The 24598-nt window shown below is 40.8% G+C and overlaps 1 protein-coding gene across 2 annotated transcripts in view; it reads left to right on the forward strand.

Moving 5' to 3' along the window:
* The first annotated feature begins 1532 nt into the window (after positions 1-1532).
* NT5M (5',3'-nucleotidase, mitochondrial) overlaps positions 1533-24598 on the forward strand; it is a 28829-nt gene continuing 5763 nt past the window's right edge. For both annotated transcript variants that reach the window (XM_016136214.2, XM_016136215.2), the window contains exons 1-3: positions 1533-1944; positions 5021-5121; positions 14273-14333. In XM_016136214.2, coding sequence (XP_015991700.2) covers positions 1675-1944; positions 5021-5121; positions 14273-14333 — 432 coding nt within the window. In that variant the 5' untranslated portion in view covers positions 1533-1674. The remainder of the gene's footprint in view (positions 1945-5020; positions 5122-14272; positions 14334-24598) is intronic.

Raw genomic sequence — 24598 nt, forward strand, 5'->3', positions numbered from 1 at the left:
ATTGGACAGCACTGGTCTATGTCTTGCTAAGTATACATTTGTCAAAACTAGTGGAATGGTAAAGTTAAGATTTGTTCATTTCACTTGTAAAATTTACCTTTAAATGTATTACATTCACTTAAAGCTCCCTCAGTTGACATGTTTAATGATGAGATGTACTGCTCTCTGCAGCTTACTTTGAAATGCACAAAGAATAAGATGGACTGATGGATGGGTGGGGGGATGGAGATATGCACTGATATATGTTAAAGGAAATATAGCAAATTGTTAACTACAGAATCCAGGTGGTGTGCATTTTTATCTTCATTGTACGGTTCTTTAAACTTTTCTGTATGAACATTTTCATAATAAATTATAAAGAAAAACATGGCGATGTAATTAAAGAATGAATATCAAGGTGAAGAAGCACAGTGGAAAATCTTAGATAGAGAGTTGGAGAGCAACCAGAAAATGTTGTTGCAGATATCACATTCACTCATACTCATTCATTCATTCAGGATATGGGGATGAATCAGACGCAGTCCCTGCCTTGAATTCTAGAGGTGCCTTAAGACTAATCTGTTGTGCCAGGGTGCTGAAGGCTTATTACATGGCATGGATCAGTGGGACAACCCCCTACCCAACCCCCCCGCCCAGCCCCCATACTTTTCCAACTGTGCCATACTGCTTCTTTGCTGATTGAACCTTTACCATACTTTCAAAAAGTTCCAAAAATGTCATTTCCATGAGCATGGGGACTTTGTCCACCACTTGATACCACTGCCAAGCACAGAGGAGATGCTTAGCAAGTGTGTGCTACATAAATAACATATAAAAACTGTGGTCTCTTTGGCCTTCTGGCCACTCCCTGAGGGCTCAGGCCTTTGAGCTTGCTGTTCTTGTTACCTGGACCACTTGTCTCTTTGGTTCCTGCTTGCTCTTTCTCATCATTTGTTTCTGCTCCAACATCACCTCCTACAAGGGACTTTCCCTGACCACCCTGCCAAATCCTTCCACCTCTCCATCAACCTATACTAGGGTATGTAACAATGTATTTACTTACAGATATATTTAAAAATCAGTTTTATTAAGGCTTTGTGATTTTGCAAGGTATTTATTTGTTCAACTAATACTAGCCTCTCCCCCAGATATTCACTGTAAAGCAGGGAGGTTTTCAGAGTGCACATTATCCTGTTTTGGTTCCTTCACACTACTGTCACTCCCTGAAATATATTTTGCCTGTTGTGCAGGTATATTTGCTTTTTGTCTTCCCTTCTGAAATAAGTTCCAGGATTTCAGGAACCTATTTTGTTCATACAGAAAGCGCTCAATAAACGTCTCATTACACTGTTGGTGCAGTGTGAAGTGGGTGCCCAGGACCCGGGTCCTGGAAGAAGACGTGAGTGGAGAGCCAAGGGACTGGATATCCCAGGGAGAGATCCCCGCACTCATGGATGCCTTCAAAACCACGCCCCTCGTGCCTCCGAGGGGGTGCGAGTCCCTTTAAGGGCGGCGCTACCATGCGGCGGGGTGCTGCGCGCGCCACGGCCTCGCTCTGGGGCTGGAGTCTGCGCGCTTGCTGCTCGCGCGCTCCAGCCGGCAGTGGTTTCTTCTGGAGGTCATGTCTCTCTGCCCTACCGCGCCTGGAGGCGCCGCCCAAACATCGCTGTCCGCGACGAGCGAGTGCAAGAGGCCATGATCCGGCTGGGCGGCTGGTGTGCGCCGCGGCCCCGCGTCACGGGGGTCCCGGCGACGCGGCGCTGGGGGACGGGCGGGCCGGCTGGCACGGTGGGCGGCCGAGCCCTGCGGGTGCTGGTGGACATGGACGGCGTGCTGGCCGACTTCGAGGGTGGCTTTCTCAGGAAGTTCCGCGCGCGCTTCCCGGATCAGCCCTTCATCGCACTGGAGGACCGGCGCGGCTTCTGGGTGTCGGAGCAGTACGGCCGCCTGCAGCCCGGGCTGAGCGTGAGCATCCCCTGCCCTGGCCGCAGTTCCTGCCTTGGGGCCCCCGCCCTCCCGGGGCGGGGAGATCAAAGCCCGCCTTCCCAGCCCCGCAGTTTGCATGTCCTTGGGGGTGGATCGCCGCCCCGAGCCTCAGGGTGGGCCTTTTGTAAAACAGGGTCCTGAAGGCGCAGCACCTGGGGCAGCCCTGCGCTCAGTAACTGTTGGCATTGAGGGCTTCTCAAAATTCAGGAGAGTATAAAACGTAGTATACTTATCTTCAGCTGACTTTAAAATTTTTCGTATATTTGGCCACAAGTCTTTTTTTTTTTAATAAAATGACTATTACAAGTAAAATCTTCTTTGACCCTTGCTGCAGTTACATTTCTATTTCTTCATTCTCATGACGTTGAGTGTCTTTACCGGATAGCTACCAGTGGTATTTGAAGCCAAAAGAGGTTGTGTGACTTTCTGGACATCACATCATGAGTCTGGTCAAGATGGGGTGGAATCAACTCCTTGGCTTCTCCCCTTGGTCTGCTGGCCCTTCGGAGTACTTGTGTTCACCAGACCCCCTGATTCCCCCGTGAGCTCTGCTCTCTGAGTCCATGATGCGAGGTTGAGGGAGGAGATATCCAGGCAGGTTTACAGACAACTTGGTTTGTAAATTTAAACGATTTCATAAAAGGAACAGGCGTTTTGCCATGCACAAACTAAAGAGGCTGGGTATTTTCTGGCATCCCTTTATTGGCCACCCAAGGTAACTGCCAGAGGATTTGATGATGGTGTTGATAGTGATGATATTAGAGCCTATTTGGTAATCACAATTTGGCTGTGTACCTCCTCGGTGAGGTAAACATTATTATCTCCAGATGCAGGTGAAGAAACTTGTCCAAAGTGATATATTTACTAAGTGGCTCAGCCAAGGTTCAAACCCAAGTCTCTGCCTCTCCAGCACATTTAGCTTTCCCCACCCCAAAGTCCTGTTCTCTGACATTTCTTTTGACTTAGAAAAGGCACCTCAACGATAATTTGGTTTGTTGCTGAGCAGGTGTTAAAAAAGGAAATAAAGTGCCGTTTTTGGTCATAAATACCCGGCACTTCCCAGAGACCAGTGTGCTGGCTTCTCCCAGTCCTGATGCCTAATTAACAACTTTAAACTGGAGGAAATACCCTAGTAACATTTTCAGCCTCAGTAACATGCCCCCCTGCTCCGTGTGTGTGCTCATTTATAGACAGTGCACAGCACTGGCAATCGGGGCACCTTAATTCTTCCCAGGAGTGTATTAAGGTGATGAAACTAAGTCCACCCCCACCACTGAAAAGGGAAGTAGCTTTTCCAGTCTTTTGTACAGTCATGCAGAGTCTGGGTCTAAGGAGATGAATTGCCGTTTTCCAAGTTCAAAGCAAAGAACAGAGCTCCTGGGACACTAAGGAGAGGGTACTCTCAGATTGATCCAATTTCCTCTGCTTCTGGGAAGATTGCAGAAAATGGGATTTTAATAGGCAAAAACATGCCCTTTGTCACCAGCACAGCTCTCAGCAGGACATCCTTAGGTCTCCCCTTGAGCCAGCTGGCCCAGCATCTGTAGTTAAAAACAACCAACTCACCAACCCAGCTTACATATGAGGCATTTCTACTTTACAAAATACCACTTTATCCATATTCCCTTTGATCTTCACAGCTCCCTGAGAGGTAAGCATGGCAGAAATAGAAGGTAGTACTCATTTGAAAGGGCTTGGAATCTCACACTGTTAGGACAGTTGAGGAACCGAGCCCAGAGAGAGACAGTGCCATGACCAGGGTTTCAGAGCAAGTTAAGTGAAAGAAGGAGGGAAGGAATGCTGGGATGCTAATCATTGAGGTGAGGTGGTTAGTCCAGGATCACATAGCAAGAGCCAAGACTTCTAACTCCTCCATCGAGCGTGTTTCCCACCACCCTATACTGCCTCCATGTGAGTTAGAAGCTCCAAGTTCAAGTTCTGACAGTATCACCCATAAGTGGCTTTGGAAAAAAACATCGGTGAGCATTAGTTCTTTCATCTGTAAATTGGGTACAGCAATTCTTACCCCTTGTGGGATGTGAGGGTCAAAGAGAACATGTTAGCAATAAACACTCATTTGCTTAACCCATTTGCTTGACTCATTTGCCTCTTCTAGTTCACAAGAGTATTGCCAGTGTGATCTCAGTGTATTCCATACACTCATCTTCTGTGGTGGTAGTGCTTGTTCTGGAGTATATAAGCTTCTGATCTGGCAGAGGTCCTTCTTGCACAGTGCACAGGGGATTTAGGTTCCTGCTTCTCAGAGGCTGGGGTTTGTTTCTCCTGTTGTCACTTCCCCATTGTCCTGGCCTTGAAAAGGTGTGGCGTTGTGCAAACTTGATTTTGGCTCAGCCAGACGAAGTTGAAACTCCTAGCCTGAGGATTGAGAGATGGGGTTCTCCCTGCTCAGTCACCGTTTTGCTGTGTAACATTAGGTAAATCCCTTCCCCTCTGAGCTTTGGTTTTCTCACATGTAAAATGAGGATCTGGATTTTTGGCTTTCAGACTTTAAAAGCAGAATTCTTTCTTTTAAACCAAGCTTTTATTGGCATCCCAATGATAACAGATAAAAGCTATTTCTTACCCTGGAGCTCTGCCCAGTGGCCCTCCGACTCCCCCGCAGTGGTGCTCTTAAGGATCTCTGAGTTTGTCCAGCCCTTGAATTTAAAGACTCTTAATGTTATGGCAAGACCTGGTCCATGCCTCTGGCCATTAAGATCAAGCACACATGTGGTTCATGATGATTGGTCTCAAGACGGCTCCAGCTGTGCCTTTAGCAGAGCAGGCTTCAGAATTCACAGCACCTGACATCTTAGCTGGTCTTTGCTGGATCCTTGCAGAAATCAGATCTCTCTTGGGGAGGGACTGGAACGTAGGCAAGCTCCACGGGGTCCCTCTCCTGCCCTGAAATATGTCCATGGTATGTGGGTGGGGGATGAGGGGAATGTGGAAGCCCCACCCTTTCCTTGTCGGCAGCCCTTTCCAGCTGTGATATTATCCTTCTCTTGAGGCCTGGGGTGAGTACCCAGGCAACACCTGCTTCTCCTCTTCTCAGGAGAAGGCCATCAGCATATGGGAGTCGGAGAATTTCTTTATTGACCTTGAGCCTCTACCAGGGGCTGTGGAAGCTGTGAAGCAGATGGCCAATCTAGAAAAGTAAGTTTGTCTTTCCACTCTTCTTGCCTTCTCTTTTTTGTACCTTCTTGCCATCTCTTTTTTGCTTCTGCCCACTTCCTCTCCTCCCTTCTCTCTCCTCACCCCTGCACAGGGCCATGCTTGTTCCATCATCACTGGACTTGGTAAAAACCTAACTGAATAAAAGAGACTCTGCTTGCAGGCTCTTAAGCTGTTTTGATTCAGTAACTTGAGAAAATATTAAGTCTAATTTGACATGGTTCACTGGGTGTTGAAAGTTTATCCAGCAACTATCGGAGAACTGACTTAGCTGCTGCTGGGCACCTGTGATATAAAAATGAACAAAACTCAGTCTTTGTCTTCATGGAGCTTACAGTTCAACCAGAGAGCAGACATTAAACAAAGAATCACACAAGTAAAGATAATCACAGATTGTGATAAGTGCTGAAAAGAAAAAAAAAATAAGAGGTCTAAAAGGAGCCCTAATGAAAAAGGGTAGTAAGGAAGCAGGGGGAGTAATTGTGTGAGATATTTCTGTTTTGTTCTAGTGAAATGATTGGTTCCATGGACTGAAGCCCCCACTCCACAACCACTGTATACCATCCACTGAAATCCATTAGAAGTTACAGATGATATGCTCCTCTGAGAACTTTATTGAAACAGCCTTTTTGAGATATAATTCACATACCATACACCCATTTAGAGTTAGAGTATACAATTTGATGGCTTTTAGGATATTCACAGTTGTGCAACTGGCACCATAGTTAATTTCAGAACATTTCATAACACCAAGAGAAATCCTATACCTATTAGCAGCCCCTCCCCATGCCTGCCTGCCCTCTGCAGCCCTAGGCAACCACTGTCTACTTTAAGTCTCTGGATTTGCCTATTGTAGACATTTCATACACATTTCAGACAGTATGTGCTGGCTTCAGCATAGTTTCCAGGGTTCATCCACATTGTAGCACAAATCGGTACTTCATTTTTTAAAAATGGAATCTGTATTTAATGAGGCTTTCAGATTGAGAACCATGACATTTCCAAACAAAATCTCTCTGCTGAGACATAGCTTTCTGATGTGCATACCTTACATAACTTTGTTTTTAAAAATTGAGGTGTAATTGACATATAACATTTTCGTTTTAGGTGTATAACATAATTCGATAGTTGTATATATTGTGATCATTCTTTTTCATTGCTGAATAATATTCCATGTCATTATGCCACATTTTGTTCATCCATTCTTCAGTTCATAGATATTTGAGCTGTTTCTACATTCTAGATGAATACTTTAGAATATTTTAAGAATAATATTACTGTGAACATTCATGTATAAGTTTTTTTGTAATTGTATATTTTCATTTCTCTTAGGTATATGCCCAGGAGTGGAATTGCTGAGTCATATGGAGAATCCATGTTTAACATTTGAGAACTGCCAAACTGTTTTCCAAAGTGACTACACCATCTTACATTACTACTAGTAATGTTTGAGGGTTCCAGTTTTCCACATCCTCATCAATACTTGTTATTGTCTTTTACAGTCTCGCCATCCTCGTGGGTGTGAGTGTTATTGTGATTTTGATTTGTATTTCTCTAATGGCTAAGGACGTTAAACATCTTTTTGTTTGCTTATTTGCCATTTGTTTATCTTTTTTGGAGAAATGTTTATTCCAATTCTTCACTAAATTTCTTAACTGGGTTATTTGTCTTTTTTAAATTAACTTGTAAGAATCGCATATATGCTCTAGATAACAACTCCTTTATCAAATATATGATTTGCAAATATATTCTCTCATTCTGTAGATTGTTGTTTTACTTTCTTAATGGTGTCCTTTGAAACACAGAAGATTTTATTTTGATGTAGTTTAATTTACGTATTTTTTTCTTTTGTCATTGTGTTTTTGGTGTAATTTCTAAGGATTCTTGGCCTAATCCAAGATCACCAAGATTTGCTCCTATGTTTTCTTCTGAGTTTTATAGTTTTAGCTTTTATATTAAAGTCGTTTGACTTAGTTCTTGGATATGGTATAAGAAAGGTCCAGTTGTCCCAGAACCATTTGTTAAAAAGATTTTCCTTTCCTTGGCATCCTTGTCAAAAATTAGTTGATGATAGATGTTAGCATTTATTTCTAGACTTGTATAACTTCTATTGGTCACAAGTTTCCTTGAATTTAGCAACCTGAATGACAAATCAAACATAAGGTATGATTTGGCCTTCATCGTACCATGTAAATGCCTCCCAAAATAGTCAATTTTCAAAGTTCTGACATGATAAATAGGCATCGGAGAAACACAAAATGCTTAGAGTTTGAGTTGTATCATAGACTTGTTTCGTTGGTAATTTACCTATAGATTTGAGTCCAGGTCTTGCAGAGGAGTATATTTTATGCTGGATTATTATTTGAACTTGATTTATGGTGAAGTAGTATTGTATAACTTCTTCCATCTATTGCAAAATCCTGGAGAGGCCAAGAATATGTGTATTGCACTGATGGTTTTTGAAACTCTTTTCTTGTCTGGATCAACATTTCCTGAATCATTCACCTGACTGTGTTCTGGGGAGCTGGATAGATTGTGGCTTAGATGTGGGCTTCTCCAAAATCTAACTGTCAGATGTTGGGCAAGTTATTAAACTTTCTGGGTCTCAGTTTATCTGTAAAATGAGGATAATGAGAAAGTCCTCAGTATAGTGCCTGGCACAAGTAGGTGCTCAGTCAATGTTAGCAGCTGTTGTTATTATTCTGCAAGATTTAATAGGTATGCAAAAAGAAAAATGTTCTTTAACCAAAACCAATGGAAAAACACTGAATTAAGATTTTTTTACTGTGGGAATTTTCAGAGCTGTTTGTTTGCTTATGTGCATTGTTACTCTTTATTCAGGTAGCAGAGGATGAAGCTTTCTTCAAATGTAGTCTAGCTGAAATTTTGTATCTGTGATTTGCATTTGTCCCTGGGGAGAAGACTTCTATAGTCAGTGCCCAAAGTTTGGGCTAAGAGAGGAAGGGGTCTAGTCAGTAACTAAGTAAATGGTTGTATGTCTAGTGCTAAAGTAAACAGAGACCATGGTTTAAAATGTAACTTAATGAAGATCTGCCAAGTGCCTGCTCCATGTTAGACCTTATACCAGGTACTGCAGATACAGAAGTAGATAAGAGAGAGTTTTTGCCTTCAAAGAGTTCGTTAGTAAACAAGTGACTAGAACATAGTTCTACAAGTGATGTAATAGATCTGTGAGTGGAGAGTGGGAGTGCAGATAGGCAGCTGCTCATATTTCCCAAGGGAGGCGGTGATACTTGAGCTGTCATCTTGAAGACTGAAAAAGAACCTGCTAGTTGGAGAAGGTAAGGGGGTTTCAGGTGGGATGGCGAACAGTGAGAGCAAAGACCTTACCTGCCCACCTGAGCAACTATACTCAAACACCCTTCTTAGCATGATGCATCCTGACTCCAGTGGCACTGAGTGGGAGACTGTGCCTCTCTGGGCCTGGCCTCCCACCCTGAAGAGCCTGCTTGAAATATCTTCAATGGCGATTAATTTTTAAAATTATTCAGTAATATATGGATATATTCTTATGAAAAACTCATACAATGTGAAATATGTGAAAAACTGTCAGTTGCCTGCCTGTGTCCCTCCTCCCCTTGCCTGTATACAACCCCTTCGATATCATCAGTCTTTTTGCCCTAGTTAATAATTTGAGGTATATGCTTCCAGGCCTTTTAAAATGCATTTACATATGTGTTTGTATACAGATTTGTAAATTTATATGTTCCACTTAGCAACCAGAGTGATATTTTTAAACCAAATTCTGGTGATGTTGGTCTCCCCTTAAAACTCTTAGCTTCCTGTGGCACCGAAATAGAATTCTAACTCTTCCGGGCCCATGAAGCTGTTGGCAACCCAGCCCTGCTGTCCTCTGACTCCTTTTTGCCTGCTCTAACTAACAACTAACATAATATATTCCACATAAAATGCCCTCGGTCGATATGAATTGTCCTTTAAAGGGGCAGTTGATGGGTAAAAATGGCCCAAACTTATTTAGAGTCAATGCCAGCAAATAAATGAGTCATATCTGAATCTCTGTAGTGTTTAGAATATAATGGATTTCAAAGCATGTTGGATAAAAGAAATTCATGATGTCTAAAGCAATGAGTACTTTCTGACGTGATTGTTACTGGTTCCTGAGGTCGGCCCCTAAGAGAAGGTTGAAAAATATATGCTTTAAAATATATAGCTTATGGCTAATTTTGGAAAATTAAAATATCAGATAAAAAGTCATTTATAATCTCACCACTTTGAAACTACCACTTTCTTCCATTTTGGTGTTAGTGCTTGAATTTTCTTTCCTGTATATTTTTTCCGTAGTTGTTATTATATTGTATATAGCTCCAAACATGTATTAAGCAATACACATTCTAAGGGACTACTTTTGAAGGAAACACCACTCGTTTAGAAGGACAAGTCTAGATGTAGTTAAACCTATGTTAAACATGGCTCTCATTACTGTATTGTAGAGCCTAGAAGCAAGTGATTCATTTATTCACTAAACATATGTTTTGTAAATCACTTAACATGTACCTGGCGCTGTAAACACCGAGGATGTATTTGCAAATAAGACATGTAAGGTTTTATACCTCAAGGGGAAAGCCTTACAATGAGGAAGATGAAAACAAGTAAACAAAATAATTTCAGATTATCATAAGTTATGTGAAGGAAATAAGGTGATGTGTTAGAGAGTAATTGGAGAAGGAGCTACTTCAGATGGGGTGGATAGATGTCTCCGAGGAGGTAACATTTGACCTCAGACCTGAAGGATAAAAATGAACTAGCTAGTGAAGTGTCGAGGGCACTTCTGGCTGAGAGAGGAACATGTGTAAAGGCCCTGAGACAGGCAAGGACTTTGCTTATTTGAGTAAAATAAAGGAGACCGGTATGGCTAGAATCAAATGAATATGGAGGGTTGATGAGATGTTGGAGTGGTAGAGAATGGGGCTGACGAGAACGATGTGATCTAACTTAGGCTTTAAAAACATGGGTTCAGGGCAATGAATTTAGATAGATATTTCTCTAAAGATATACAAATAGCCAATAATTGCATGAAAATTTGCCTTGGTATCATTAATCAATAGGAAAATGCAAATCAAAATCACAATGAGAAACTACTTCACATCCACTAGAATGACTATAATAGATAAAAGAGGTGATGGTAAGTGTTGGAGAGGATGTAGAGAGTTTTGGAACCCTCCTCATTGCTGGTGGGATTGTAAAATGGTGCCACTGCTGTGGAAAATGCTTTGGAAAATATTTCTTCAAAGAGTTAAATGTGGAGTTGCCGTAGGACCCAGCAACTGTGCTCCTGGGAATGTACTCAAGAGTAATGAACACATACGTCCACAGAGAAACTTGTGCGTGAATGTTCCTAGCAGTGCTACTCACAGGTGGAAACAACCTAAATGTGCATCAATGGTAAATGTGTAAACAAAATATGATATATCTGTACAATGGGATAATATTGAGCAATAAAGAGGCATGGCATACTGATACGTTCTACAATGTGGATGGCACTTGAAAACATTATGCTGAAGGAAGGAAGCCAATCACAAAAGACCAGGTCTTTTGTAGGATTCCATTTATATGAAATATTTAGAATAGGCAAATTAACAACTGTAGATTAGTGGTTTCCTAAGGCTAAGGGCAGAATGGGGAGTAACTGCTGATGCATACAGGGTTTCTTTTTGCGGACGTGAAATAGGTGTTGTGAGACAGGTGATTGTTGTAAAACTATAAATACACTAAAATTCATGGAATTATACACTTAAAATGGGTTGCTCTTATGGTATGGGAATTATCTCGATGAAACTGATTTTACTCAATTTTTAAAAAAAGAACAAACTATTGATACATTTAAGAACATGAACAAATCCGTAAAATAATGTTACTGGATGAAAAAAGCCAGTCAAAAAAGAGTGCTTATTCTACAGTTTCATTTATATAAAAGTCTAGAAAATACAGTCTGATTTATGGTAACAGATGGTGGCCTGCGGCCCAGGAGGTGGGGTAGGGACAGGAAGAGATAACAAAGGGATACCAGGAAACTTTTTGGAGCTGGTGGATGTGTTACTATCTTGATCGTGGTGGTCTGTGTTTCCCAGATGTCAAACCTTAACATACTATGTTTTTTAAATATGTGTAGTTTAATGCATGTCAGTTATAGCTCAGTAAAGCTATTTCAAAATAATCAGTCGAGATGCTGGTGGAGAATGGCTCAGTGGGTTCAGAATTGGAAGTTGAAGAACAAAAATTGGAAATTTGCAGTGAGAGGTGGCCGTGTTTTGGACTGGGTGATGACCATGGACAGCAGTTGATGGATTGAAACATGCTTTTGAGGGACAACCCACAGGATCTAGTGATGTATATTGGGGGTGAAGGGAAGTTAGGAAAAAGGGTAATTTTTTTGTTGTTGTTAGAACAATGAGATGTATAGTACCATTTACTGGGGAGGACAGGTTTGGGGCAGTAAGGAAAATCGTCTGTTCCATTTTGGAAATGCTGAGTCTGCAATGTCAATGTGATGTCCAAGTGGATGTAAGCCTGGCATTCAGGGAAGATGTGAGAAAATGGAAAATATATCTATTGGTCTCTGTCCCTGGTTCCTGGCACAGAGCTTCTAAAACCCTTGTGATTTCCTAAGTGATAAGAGGATGAGGAGCATCTTTTGTTCTAATGAGATGACTGGGTGGGCTCTTAGATGGGAACCAGTCACCAGAAAGACCAAGCCATAATTAGAAGCTTGGAATTTTCAGCCCCTACCCTCTACTTCTCCAGAGAGGGGAGGGTCTTGAAATGGAGTAGGGTAATTGATCATTCTTATGTGAGGAAGCCTCCATAAAATTTCAATAGTAGGAAGTTCATGGAGCTTCCAGGCTAGTGAACAGGTCCACCTACTGTGAGGGTGACACACCCCAACTCCTGTGGACAGAAGCTCCTGCACTCAGGACTTCTCCAGACCTTACCCTATGGATCTCTTCACCTGGATGTTCATCTGTCTCTTTTATCATATCCTTTATAAGAATCCAGTAATAGTACATAAAATATTTCCCCAAGTTCTGTGAGCTACCCTAGCAAATTAATTGAACCCAAGGAGGGGGTCATCGGAACCTCCAATCTATAGCTGATTGGTTAGAAGCACAGGTCACAACCCGAATATTTGACTGGTATCTGAAGGGGGTGGACAGTCTTGTGGGACCGAGCCCTTAACCTGAGGTATCTGACACAATCTCCAGGTAGATAATGTCAGAATTTAGTCAGATTTGTACCATAGCCAGCTGCTATCTCAGAGCATTACTAGGTGTGGGGAAAACCCCCACACATCTGGAGTTAGAAGTGTTGTGAGTGTGGTAATAGTGTGAGAATAAAGGAGACACACAGGATAGAAAACTGTGAGGGGAAAAGTGGGTGGGTTTTCTTACACAGGAGAGAGCTGGATCATGAAAGCAAAGTTGGGGAGTACCAGTATGTAGACAGTGTTTAAAGCCCTACACTTGGGTGACATTACCAAGCATAGAGTGTAGATGGGGAACCACAGAGGGTCAGAAGCCCAAGAGAGCCTGGGAGACTAGGCTGGGCAACTGGTTGAGGGCCACAGTGGGTTGTCTGTCTTGATGAGGTTGAAGGATTGAGTGGAAGATATTAGAACAAGTTTACTGGAAGTTTAGTAGGTGGTGATCAGAGGAGAAACATGAAACTGAGATTTTGGCAGAAGCGATTATAAGCTCCAGGGTACAGCAGGGAGAGAAGTGTTGGAGATGGGGTGGAAGAGGAAGTTTTTGAGGTGAGCAAGGTTAGGACCTCAGAGCCCCAGGGGTTGGATCCATGCATGTGCACATAGTGTGTATGTCCATGTTACAGTCACTGAGGATGATGATAGGAGTGGGGACGGAGGGACAACAGTGATCCTGTAAGATGGGGGGACACGAGGGTCAGTAACTGGGCAAGTGGTAGGTGACAGCAGCTGGGAAGGGCAGCAGTGATGTGGCTGTAGGCACAGGCTTCACAGAGTCAAGGATTTTGAAAGAGAAATGATCTGGAAGTGGCAATGGAGACCAAGGAAGACTTTCATCACCTCACATCTGTGAAGCATGTGGAATATGAAGACAAAATAGCTTTCACTCTGAGGCACACAGGGGAGGTGTACTCTTCATGTGAGACCAGGTTTCAGTGCAGGCAGGAAGTGAGAGAACCCGAAGGAGAGACTGCATATCCAAGGGAATGACCCAGCAGGTGGGAGCAGACAGCCAGGTTGTCAGAGGCAGTGCTGAGAGAGATGAGATTCAGGTTAATTAGAAGGCACATGCTTTCTCCCCAGGCACATGGCAGTCTCATGTATGACTCCTAGAGGACTGATTTGCCAAAGAGAAAAGGAGTCAAGAAAATCCCGTCTTCACAGGCTTGGTTTGATGAGCCAACTGTTGTTGGTTCCAGGGGCAGATGCCTACTTTATGAGGATTTTGGGCCTGGGTGGCTCTGTTGTTGAGTGACTGGGGGCCCTTGGGGTTGTAGGAAGAACCTAGCTCCTGGGAGGCCTTTCTGGGTCAGCTCCCACATTAACTCAGCACAGATACTCAGACTGCGGGGAAGGGGCACTCCTCAGCAAGCCACGTCAGCCTTGGGGAGACTCCCAGTGTCAGGAAATTTAGCCAGGTGAACTTGGGCTCCTCCTCGCTGTGCCCTCTGCCAGGAGGTTTAGATGGATGCTTCACCTGAAGACTTGTCCTTGGGGTTTCTATAGTTGCCTTGCATGAGGACCCAATTCTCCTTCAATAATTTGCTCAACATCCTTGTAATGCCTCTCTTGTTGTAAATGCTTCTTAGTATTTCCTTTTCAGATCCCAGACTGGGCATCTAATGAGCCCAGTGAACCTTTTGGGCCTAGCCGTGCTTAAATGCCTGAAGTCAGATGCCTACCCCTGAATCGGTGGCATGGGCCAGGGGTGGGGTCCCACATGGTTGCCCAGGGCAGTGGGACAGGGTAGATATCTCTGGTATGGAGAGCAGTGGGTTTACCTATTCCAGGTGATGGGCTCAGGCTCTGAAAGGGTCCAGTGCCACAGAGCGGGAGAGCAGGACAGCGATAGGGATGTGACTCAAAGCCTCACTCTCCTTTCTCTTCTCACAGCACTGAGGTCTTCATCTGTACGAGCCCTATCAAGATGTACAAGTACTGTCCCTATGAGAAGGTAAGACTTGCCGCTTGCTTGGAGTGTGGAGTGGGCCTGGCACTTTGCCTTTTCTTGCCTTTACCCCATGTGTCCCAGGTAAGGGGTGCTGGCTCTCAGCACGCCCAGCGGGGAGGGCACTGACCCTCACAGTGTGGCTGCCACCGGCTGGGATGGCCTCACTGCTGCCTCTTCTCCCATCAGTCCCTCCTGTCTCTGTGCCAGGGCCTCCTTTCCCAAAGACCTCTAGCACCAGTTCGAAATTCTGTCACTTTCTCTGAATGGAGCCTGATAATGATGCCAGATTCTTAGGGGAGGGTGACCATCCACATTTCAGTGAAGTGTCATTTGTGAAAGATGACACAAGGAGGCGCTGGAGGCAACCCAAAGCCAAATATTAGGGTACGTGAATTTATTTATACAAAGCCTTACAAAGGTGAAATAGTTATGTTTTGCTACATACTCACTTTGTCATGTTTATCGAAAAAATTAGAATTACATGAAACTTTTCTGGAAATTGAGAACCCGTGGTTGACCAATGCAGAGGACAGATCGGTTGCCCAGGAGGTGGGCATTCACACCAGAGTGGATTCGGGGCCATCCCCCGCCCCTGGGGAAGTTCAGGCAGCCTGTCCCAGAAGCTCCCTCCTCAGGAGACTCATCTCAGACCTTCAGCATGAGTTCTGTTGAGTGTCTTCACATTACCTCTCCTCTCTCCAGCTCTATATCAGAAACAAAATGTGCACAGTCAGCCAACATTAATTGTCTTCTGTGTGCTTTAAAAGGAATTGGAACTCTCGCTTACTGAGTAATTGTGCTGTTATACAAGGCACTTGGCAGCCATCATTTCATTGCGTGGTCACAGCACCTTCTTCCATGGTAGTCCTTAACACCCTTGTACCATGAGTTTTGTTAAACTCAAGGGACTTAATGACTTACCCACAGTCAGTAAGTGTGTATTTAGGACTGAGGGCCAGGTCCACTATTTCTAGTAGAGTAGTAATCCCTGGGTCCCCCAACCAGCAGGGTCTGCATCCCAGGGCACTTTAATAGAAGTGGGTATTTTCAGGCCTCTCCCGAGACCTGAATCAGAATCCCTGGAAGTAGCCAGGTGTATTTAAATAAGCCTACCAGGTGCACTCTTAGTTTTGAGAACTGCTAGGCTAGAGTAACTGTTTTTACTGAGGTTATACGCAGTGGTTAGGGTGATTGTCCAGTACTTATTGGAGTAAGATTGATAAGCTGGCTGTCATTCATCTATTCCCGTGAATTTAAGTATGATCTTTATGCCTGCCATCACACCTGTGCAGCCTCAGCCCAGGACTCTCTTCCTGACAACTCAAACCTGAAATGTCTGTCTCTGGGTACTGATGTCCCCGTCCCACATCTGTCCCTCCCCTCTCAGGCTGGAAACAGGGAGCCATCCTGGTAACACCCTTCTTATTATCCCTCACATCCAGCGCATCAGCAAGTTACAGTTCCTATTGATCTGTTTCTAAAACATATATGACATCTGCCTACTTCTCTGTCTTTCCAATGCCATCACCTCAGTACCTCTTCCCAGAACTAAGATAGCCTCCTAAACTGTCTTCATTTCAGTTCTACATGGAGCCAGAGGAGGTCTTCATAAGCAGATCATGTCAGTCTCCTACTTTTAAACATCTTAATGGTTTCCTGCTGCACTTACAATAGAATTAAAGAAACACACGCGCGCGCACACACACACACACCCTTTCCATAACCTACAAGGCCTTACCTAGCCACCTCTCTCGCCCATCTCAAGTTCTTGTCCTCTTCCTTCATGATGCTTCATATTCCTTTGTTGCCTGAGCATGCCAGATATTCTTGCTTCTTGCACTTACACATGCTGGGCCCTCTGCTTGGTTCTTCCTCACTCATTAGGCCTCAGCTCAGCTGCATCCCCACAATTTCTGACCATATCTAAAGTAGATTTTTCCTCCTTGTTGTTCCCTCGTTTCCTGTATAACACTTACCACCACTTGAAATGGATTTATTTCTTTGTCTATAATTTGTTACCTGTTTGTCTCCTCTAATATACCGCAAGATCCGTGAGGGAAGGGACTATGACTGTCTTGCTTACAACTGATCCAGTGCCTGGCACAGGGCCTGGCACTCTGTAAGCACTCAGTATTTGTTGTTGGATGAATAGAGTCATTTGTTCAACAGAGTTATCAAACATTTTTCAGTAATAATGTTTGCTGTTTATTTGATGCCTTTAATATTCTGGGCACTATACTTTTATCATTTTTAAGGTTTACAGCAGCTCCTTGTGAAATACAAATGCGAGTGATCCTTGAAAAATGTGAGAGTTAGGGGTACCAACCCCCCTACCCCTGCAGTCGAAAAACTTAAGTTGTCCCTTGGTACCTGTGGGAGATTGGTTCCAGGACCACCCCCTATCCCCTGTGGATATCAAAATCCATACATGCTCAAGTTCGCTATATAAAATGGCATAGATCAATACATACAGTTGGCCCTTCGTATCCATGGACTCCCAACCATGGATCAAAACAGTACAGGTATTTATTGAGAAAAATTCTCATATAAGTAGAACTACTCATTTCAAACCTGTGTTGTTTAAAGTTCGGTGTACTCTTATGATCTTGTCAGATAAAGAAAGAAGCTGAATGAAATGAGGCAGCTCATCTGCATCTAATGATCACACAGGCAGTGGCACTGAGTCCAGGTCTGTGTGTCCTGGAGTCCATGCCCTTAGCTGCTGCTGCCAGCAGTGCCCTCTTTGTAAGAATACAGTGACTGTATTCTTACAAAGAGGATATCAGTTAGGACTTTTGAGCAATATCAACAGCATCCATGTAATTTAAAGCAAAGCTAGAATTGATTAGAATGATGTTGGTTTGCTCAGAGAATCAAAGGAAAATCTGAAAAAACAGACTTTTGACCAGCAGCTTGGGAGCCAGAGCCAAAAGATGGTCTCCTTTAGTGTATGTGCTCACACTGCAACTCCATTCATTCTCCATCTGTGAATTTTTTTGTCCAGCGTTCATGTTCCCAGGAGAGAGGCCGAGCTCAGATCACTTGCCTGGCCCTAGGCCAGAGGCCATCCTGGTGGTCCTGTTAAGGATGAGGTGGCTTCAAAGAAAAAATTGAGGTGCCATTACCAGAGGAAAGGGCCCATTGATGGTGGATGCTTGATTAAATAAACAAAGGAAAAAGGCAACAAAACCCACCTCTTTGAAACACTGTTAACGTCTCGATATATTTTCTTCTATCCCAAAATTAAGCCTCTTCATTTAACCTCCAATAGAAAAATGTAGGCCATTTTTAAATGTAAGGTGATAATGAATTCATTCATTCAGAGAACATTTACCGAGCACCTGCTACAACACTTAAAAAATGCCCCATCTCTGCTTTCAGGAGCTAATGACATTGTGGTGATCGGATAGCTGGTTTTCACGCCATGTCACAGGCTCTGTGGTCACACAGGAGGAGGAAGCCAGGGAAGGCTTCTTGGGGAAAGTAAGGAATGAATTATATTATGGAAATGAGTAGGCGAGAAGTAGGGAGAGTGAGTTCTGAATTGGAAATAGCATGTGCAAACGTGAAGAGGCATATGGAGTACCTTGGGGAGTGGGGGTAGCATAAAGCGGGGAGAGGTTAGAGATAAGCTGAATACAGGCAGGGCCTTTAGTAATCAGGAGTTTGTACTTCAGGCTACAGTTACTGAAAGGCCTTTGAAATATGTCAGACAGAGAGTAACAAATACCGTATGATATCGTTTATATATGCAATCTAAACAAACCAAAGACAGACAAACAAAAAATCCCAAGCTCATGGACATAGAGAACAGACTGGTTGTCACCAGAGGCAGGAGCAGGGGACATAAAATGGGTGAAGGGGGTCAAAAGGTACAAACTTCCAGTTATAAAATAAGTAAGTCTTGGGAGTGTAATGTACAGCATGGTGACTATAGTTAATAATACCGTATTGTATATTTTAAAGTCGCTAAGAGAGCAGATCTTAAGTTTTTACCATAAGAAAAAAATTTGTAACTATGTAAGGTGATGTATGTTAACTAGACTTATGGTGGTGATCATTTTTCAATATCTACAAATATCAAATCATTATGTTGTACACTCAAAACTAATATAATGTTGTATGTGAATTATACCTAAATAAAAAAAATAGTGCATAATAAATAGATGTTAAAAAAAAAAAGTCTTAGGCAATGAGTAGATTGCCCAGAATAATAATTAACAGTGAAATGAGTAATGGCATATTTATCTTTATTTCTCTAAAGCCCTTGCTGTTTTTGACATAAGATATGACTTAAGACAGGCCCATAATACCATCGACGTTTGTGAGTACAGCTATACCTCATTTTATTGCCCTTTGCTTTATTGCATGTCACAGATGTTATATTTTTTACAAACTGTAGGCAAAACCCTCCACCGGTGAAAAAGATTACAACTTGTTTTATTGCGATAGTTGCTTTACTGTGGTGGTCTGGAACTGAACCTGCAGTGTCTCTGAGGTATGCTATATAATACCAAACTGTTTATGCCATGGAAAAATATTTGCCAGAACAAGTTCCTCAGCAATAAAAATAAAATAAGAGCTAAAACTTAAAGAGAAATTACTGTGAGCCAGGTACTGTTTTAAACATGTCATATTAGTTAATTCATTTAATCCTCATGAAAACCCAAAAGGATGAATGCCCATGTTTTACAAATAAGGTTAAGAAAACTTGACCAAGTCCTCATAAATAATACATGGTTGATTTAGGTTTGAACTAAGCCACTGTAGTTTTGACTTGTGAAATGTAAATTTTCATGTAGTTACATTTTAGTTTATTAGACTTCTTTATCTTTATTTCCTATTTCAAAGTCAAAACCTCTCCCAATCCATAGCTTAAATATTCCCTTGTGCAATTCATGTCACACAAAAATATATTTTTAATTTTCTTATTTTGAAATAAAAACATGTTCATTATTCACATAATTACTAATAATTTAAAAATCTAAATTTTAGTTTTATAGAATAAGTCCACTTTTCATCCAAGCTGTCATCCAGTAAAACATTTGTTTTGAGAACTATAGAGACACTTCAATATAAAACCAAAGGAGAGAGGGAAAAAAAGACAGACCTAATCATAGGCCTATGGAACACTTTTCCTCCCCACATGCCTAACCATCATATTATTAAAGGCCTATTTAGAGCAGTTCCTTTTATGTGATTCAGCATGTATGGGCATTAAGAAAAAATTGCAAGGTAAACCAAACGGTAAAAAACACAGTTTGAAGAGAGAAATCAAGCATTCAAACCAGACATGGCAAGGCTGGACCAGGAGTTTAAAACAACTATGATTAATATGCTAAGAGCTCTAATGGAAAAAGTAGACATTTATAAGAACAGTTGGATAAGGTAAGCAGAAAGATAGAAATTCTAAGAAAGAATCAACAAAAAATGCTATAACAGAAATTAAAAATGCCTTTGATGGTTTTATTAAGTAGATTGGACATGGTTGAGGAATCTCTGAGCTTGAGGATATCTCAAGAGGAACTCCCAAAACGGAAAAGGAAGAAGAAAGAAGACTGGAAAACAAACAACTACAAAAGCAGGAATGATTGAAGATTTCCCCCAAATTGATGTCAAGACACCAAACCACAGATCCAGGAAGCTCAGAGAACACCAAGTAGGATAAGTGCAAAAAAAAAAAACGAAAAATTCCTATGCCTAGGCATATCTTATTCAAACTATAAAAAAAAAAAAAAGAAAGAAAAGTTTTGAAAAATGCCAGAGGGGGGAAAAACACCTTACCTATAACAAAGATAAGAATTACATTAGATTTTTTACTTAGAAACCATGCAAGCAAGAAAAACGTAGAGTGAAATATTTAAAATGTTGAAAGTAAAAAATCCACCAACCAACAATTCCCTGTGGAATTAATTTTCAAAAGAGAAGGAGAAATACAGATTTTTTTCAGACAAACAGAAATTGAAGGAATTTGTTGCCAGTAGACCTGCCTTGCAAGAAATGTTAAAAGAAGTCTTCAGAGGGAAGGAAAATGCTAACGGGTCAGAAACTCAGATCTATATAAAGACAAGAAGAATATTAGAGAAGAGATAGTGAAGGTAAAATAAAAACTTTTATTTTTCTTATTTTTAATCTAACAATTTGTTCACAGTAATATTATCAACAATGTATTTGATAGTTATAACTTTTGTATAGTGAAATGAATGACCTCAATGATACAAGGGACGAGAAGAAGAAATTAGGAATACCATGTTATTATAACAGTATTGTTATAGCATTGCAGGTACACTTGTGCTACTCGTGCAGCAGTACACTGTTATTTGAAAGTGGACTTGGATTAATTGTAAATGTATATTGCAAACTCTAGGGTAACCACTAAAAAGTTTTAAAAAGTATATGCTTCTTGATATGCTAAGAAAGAGTAGAAAGTAGAATCACATAAAATGCTCAATTAATACTACAAAAGGAAGAAAAAGAGTGGAAGACAAAAATAAGAACAGATAACAAGGGCAACAAATAGAAAATGGTGACGAATACAGAAGGTATTAATCCAACTATGTCAGTAATGACTAAATGTCAGTGGTACAGATATATCAATTAAAGTTCAGAGATTGTTAGTGTGGATCAAAAAGAAAAACAACATCTAAATATATGTTGTTTACAAGAAACACACTTTAAACATAAAAACACAGCCAGATTGAAAGTAAAGAAAGGGATAGAGAAAGATATACCATGCTAAAACTGGTCAAAAGAAAGTGAGTAGCCATATTAATTTCCAAACAGACTTCAGACCAAGGAAAATTATCAGGGATAAGGAAGGGCATTATAGAGGCGGGGTGCGGGGAGTGCCCAACAAAAGAACGATGGCTTCTGTCAGCACTTTGGGAGAAAGCTGCCCCTCTACACCTCTCCCTAAAGCCAGACAATTCAGTTCCTACCCTTTATATTCCTGGTGCCCTTTGAGATGCTGCCCCAGCACTGGAGCTCAGAACAAAATACTCTAACTCCTGGAGAAAAAAAAAAAGGCAAGAGGTTGCAGAAACCATGGTGGCAGTAACTCCCAGAGAAGTTAAGACACAATTCTGACACTTAAACTTTGAGGGTTAACAGTGATAGATCTATTTCCTTCAACCTGGACAGCCAGCTTCTCACAAGACTTAATTAAGTTTTAAATAAGATTCAGGAAGACATAATAGCTTATTCTGATTGTTCTTTTTATGTCATACAGTCTCTAAATAGTCATTGTGCTCGTATGATTAAGCTGTAAATCAATAGAAAAAGCCAGTGGGGTTTTTCAATTTTTTATTTTGCCGCATATATTTGGTTGTACTCGTCCTCTTAAATTCATATTAGTTTTTACTCTTCATATTGTTCTTTGTCTGAATCGCTCCTAATTATATTTCAAGACCCAAAGTAAGTATCCCCTCCTCAAGAAAGCCCCTCTTTTCTCACATCTAAGTAGTTTGTACCTCTTCTATTTGGTACATATAGTGCTCAGAATATCTCTCTATTATCTCAGGTATTACTGGGCATCGTATTACAATTATTTGCTTCTATTTCTGTATTTCCCAGTATACCCTGAGAGTGTTGAGTATAAGGGCCATGCCATTCTGGGTTTCTATCTCCATCAACTAACAGAGTGCCTGGTACTTCATGTGAGCTCAGTTAATTGGAATTCAAATTCTGGGAATAAGTGTAGCTATAACAAAAAGAAATGCAGAAGCCTGGTTTAACAGAAGTGTCATTTTTCCTCAAATTAATTCATCAGATTCCAACTGCTAATATGTGGGACAAGATACTATTTTCTTTCAGGACAGAGCTTCAGCAGAAGATACACATTGACTTAGATGAAAGTCCTCAAAGGGTTCCATTGATTTTTCCATTATGAGAATGATCATAAGTGCATATCTTGTGGAAAAACTTGCCTAAAAAAGGAACTTGAAAAATTTTACCAAATACTTTAAAGCTACATTAATTTGACAATGTGGTTAGCTTTTTTTCTGTTAGTACCTGTTTCTGTGTGCTAATTCATTTATGTTATCTATGAGTACTCACTAGTAGACATATTGCAGTGCTAAAGGTTAGGGGAAAAAATGTTTATGGTTAGATATAATTAAAATAGAAACTAATTACATTTATTGACTTAATTCTACCCCCTACACACACACAAAGACAGAGAATTTAATAGTAAATACACGTATAATCAGTATTTTGTGAGACCTAGTTTGTCATGTTGGCCTTTTTCTTAGCCAGAATTCATGAAGTTTAAAGATTAAAGCAGTGACTTAAAGGATGATTGCTATGCCTGTGCCTCATTGAGATAGATGGACTGATGGACAGTAGAGGACATTTCTGAACTTTCTGTTTGTGATTATGTGATCTTAAGGACTGGGTTTACAAATGGTGAAGCAGATTTTAGACTCTGTGAGTTTTTCTCTTTCCGTAACAACAACAACAACAACAACAACAACAACAATAAAGCCAAATAAAGGTTAAACTGATGTTCAGATTTAAAGAAAAAAAAAGAGGGCTATTCTATAATAATAAAGGGGTCAATTATCCAGTAAGACATAACAATTCTTAACATATATATGCCTAAAAACAGAACATAAAAATATGTAAGGCAAAAACTGTTAAAACTGCAAGGAGAAATAGATGAATCTACTATTATAGTTAGAGACCTCAACAGCCGTCTATCAGAAATGAACAGACTTAAAAATAAAGACATGGTTGAACTCAACACCACCATCTGGATATAACTGACATCTAAAGACTACTTTATGGAACAACAGCAGAATACACATTCCTCTCAAGCTCACATGGAATCTTTACCAAGACTGACCACTTTATGGGCCATAAAACACCTTAACATATTTAAAATAATAGAAGTCATACAATATATGTTCTCATACCACATGGAATTAAACTAGACATTAATAATAGAAAGATAGCTAGAAAACCCCCAAAATACATGGTGATCAAACAACACACTTCTAAATAACACATGGATCACAGAAAGATCACAACAGAAATTTTAAAATACCTAAGGGTAAATAAAAATGGAAATATGATGTATCAATATGTGTGAGATGCAGCAAAAGTAGTGCTTAGAGGACAATTTACAGCATTGAATACATATATTATAAAAGAAGAAAGGTCTAAAATCAATGATCTAAGCTTCCACATTAAGACATTAGAAAAAGAACAAATTAAATCCAGTATAAGCAGAAGAAAAGAAATAATAAAAACTAGAGCAAAATCAATTAAATTGAAAACAAATTGATCAATTCCTTGAATGACACAGCCAGCAAAAACTCACACAAGAATAGACAATATGAATAGGCCCCATTTACAATGGTTCGACTTATGATTTCTTGACTTTATGATGATAATACATAGGAGAAACTGTACTTCAAAGTTTGAATTTTGATCTTTTTCCAGGCTAGCAATTTGTGATATGATACTCTTATGATGCTGAGCAGTGGCAATGAGCCACAGTTCCCTCTCACCACTCCATTTCAACATTGTACTGGAAGTCCTGGTTGATGAAATAAGAAAAGGAAATAAATATATAGATTGGGAAAGAAGAAATAAAACTCTCTTTTGTTTGCAGATGACAAAATCATCTATGTGGAAATCTGAGACAATTGACCCCCCTCCCCCAAAAAAAACACCCTTCTGAAATCAATAGGTAATTACAGCAAGGTTGAAGGATACAAAGTAATATATAAAAGTAATTTGCTTCCTATGTACCATCAATGAACAAATGGATTTGAAATTTACACTAGCATTCCCAAAACAAAATACTTGCATATAAGTCTAACAAAATCTGTATAAGATCTATATGAGAAAAACTATAAAACTCTGTTGAAGGAAGTCAGATAATAACTAAATAAAGGGGGAGATATTCCATGTTCATGGTTAGGAAGGCGATATTGTCAAGATGTAAATTCTTCCCAATCTGATCTATAAATTCAGTCTAGTCCTGTCAAAATCCCAGTGAGTTATTCTGTGGATATCGACAAACTGATTCTAAAGTTTGTATGGAATAGCAAAAAGCCCAGAATAGCCAGTATTGAATGAGAACAAAGTTGAAGAACTAATGCTACCTGACTTCAAGGCTTGCTATAAAGCTACAGTAATCAAGGCAGTGTGGTGCTGGTGAAAGAATAGACAAATAGATCATTGGAACAGAATAGAGAGTCCAGTTAAAGACCCAACACAAACATACTCAGCTGATCTTTGACGAGGATCAAAAGCAATACAAT

Source organism: Rousettus aegyptiacus, unplaced genomic scaffold (assembly GCF_014176215.1).
Source record: "Rousettus aegyptiacus isolate mRouAeg1 unplaced genomic scaffold, mRouAeg1.p scaffold_m13_p_6, whole genome shotgun sequence".
NCBI lineage: Eukaryota > Metazoa > Chordata > Mammalia > Chiroptera > Pteropodidae > Rousettus > Rousettus aegyptiacus.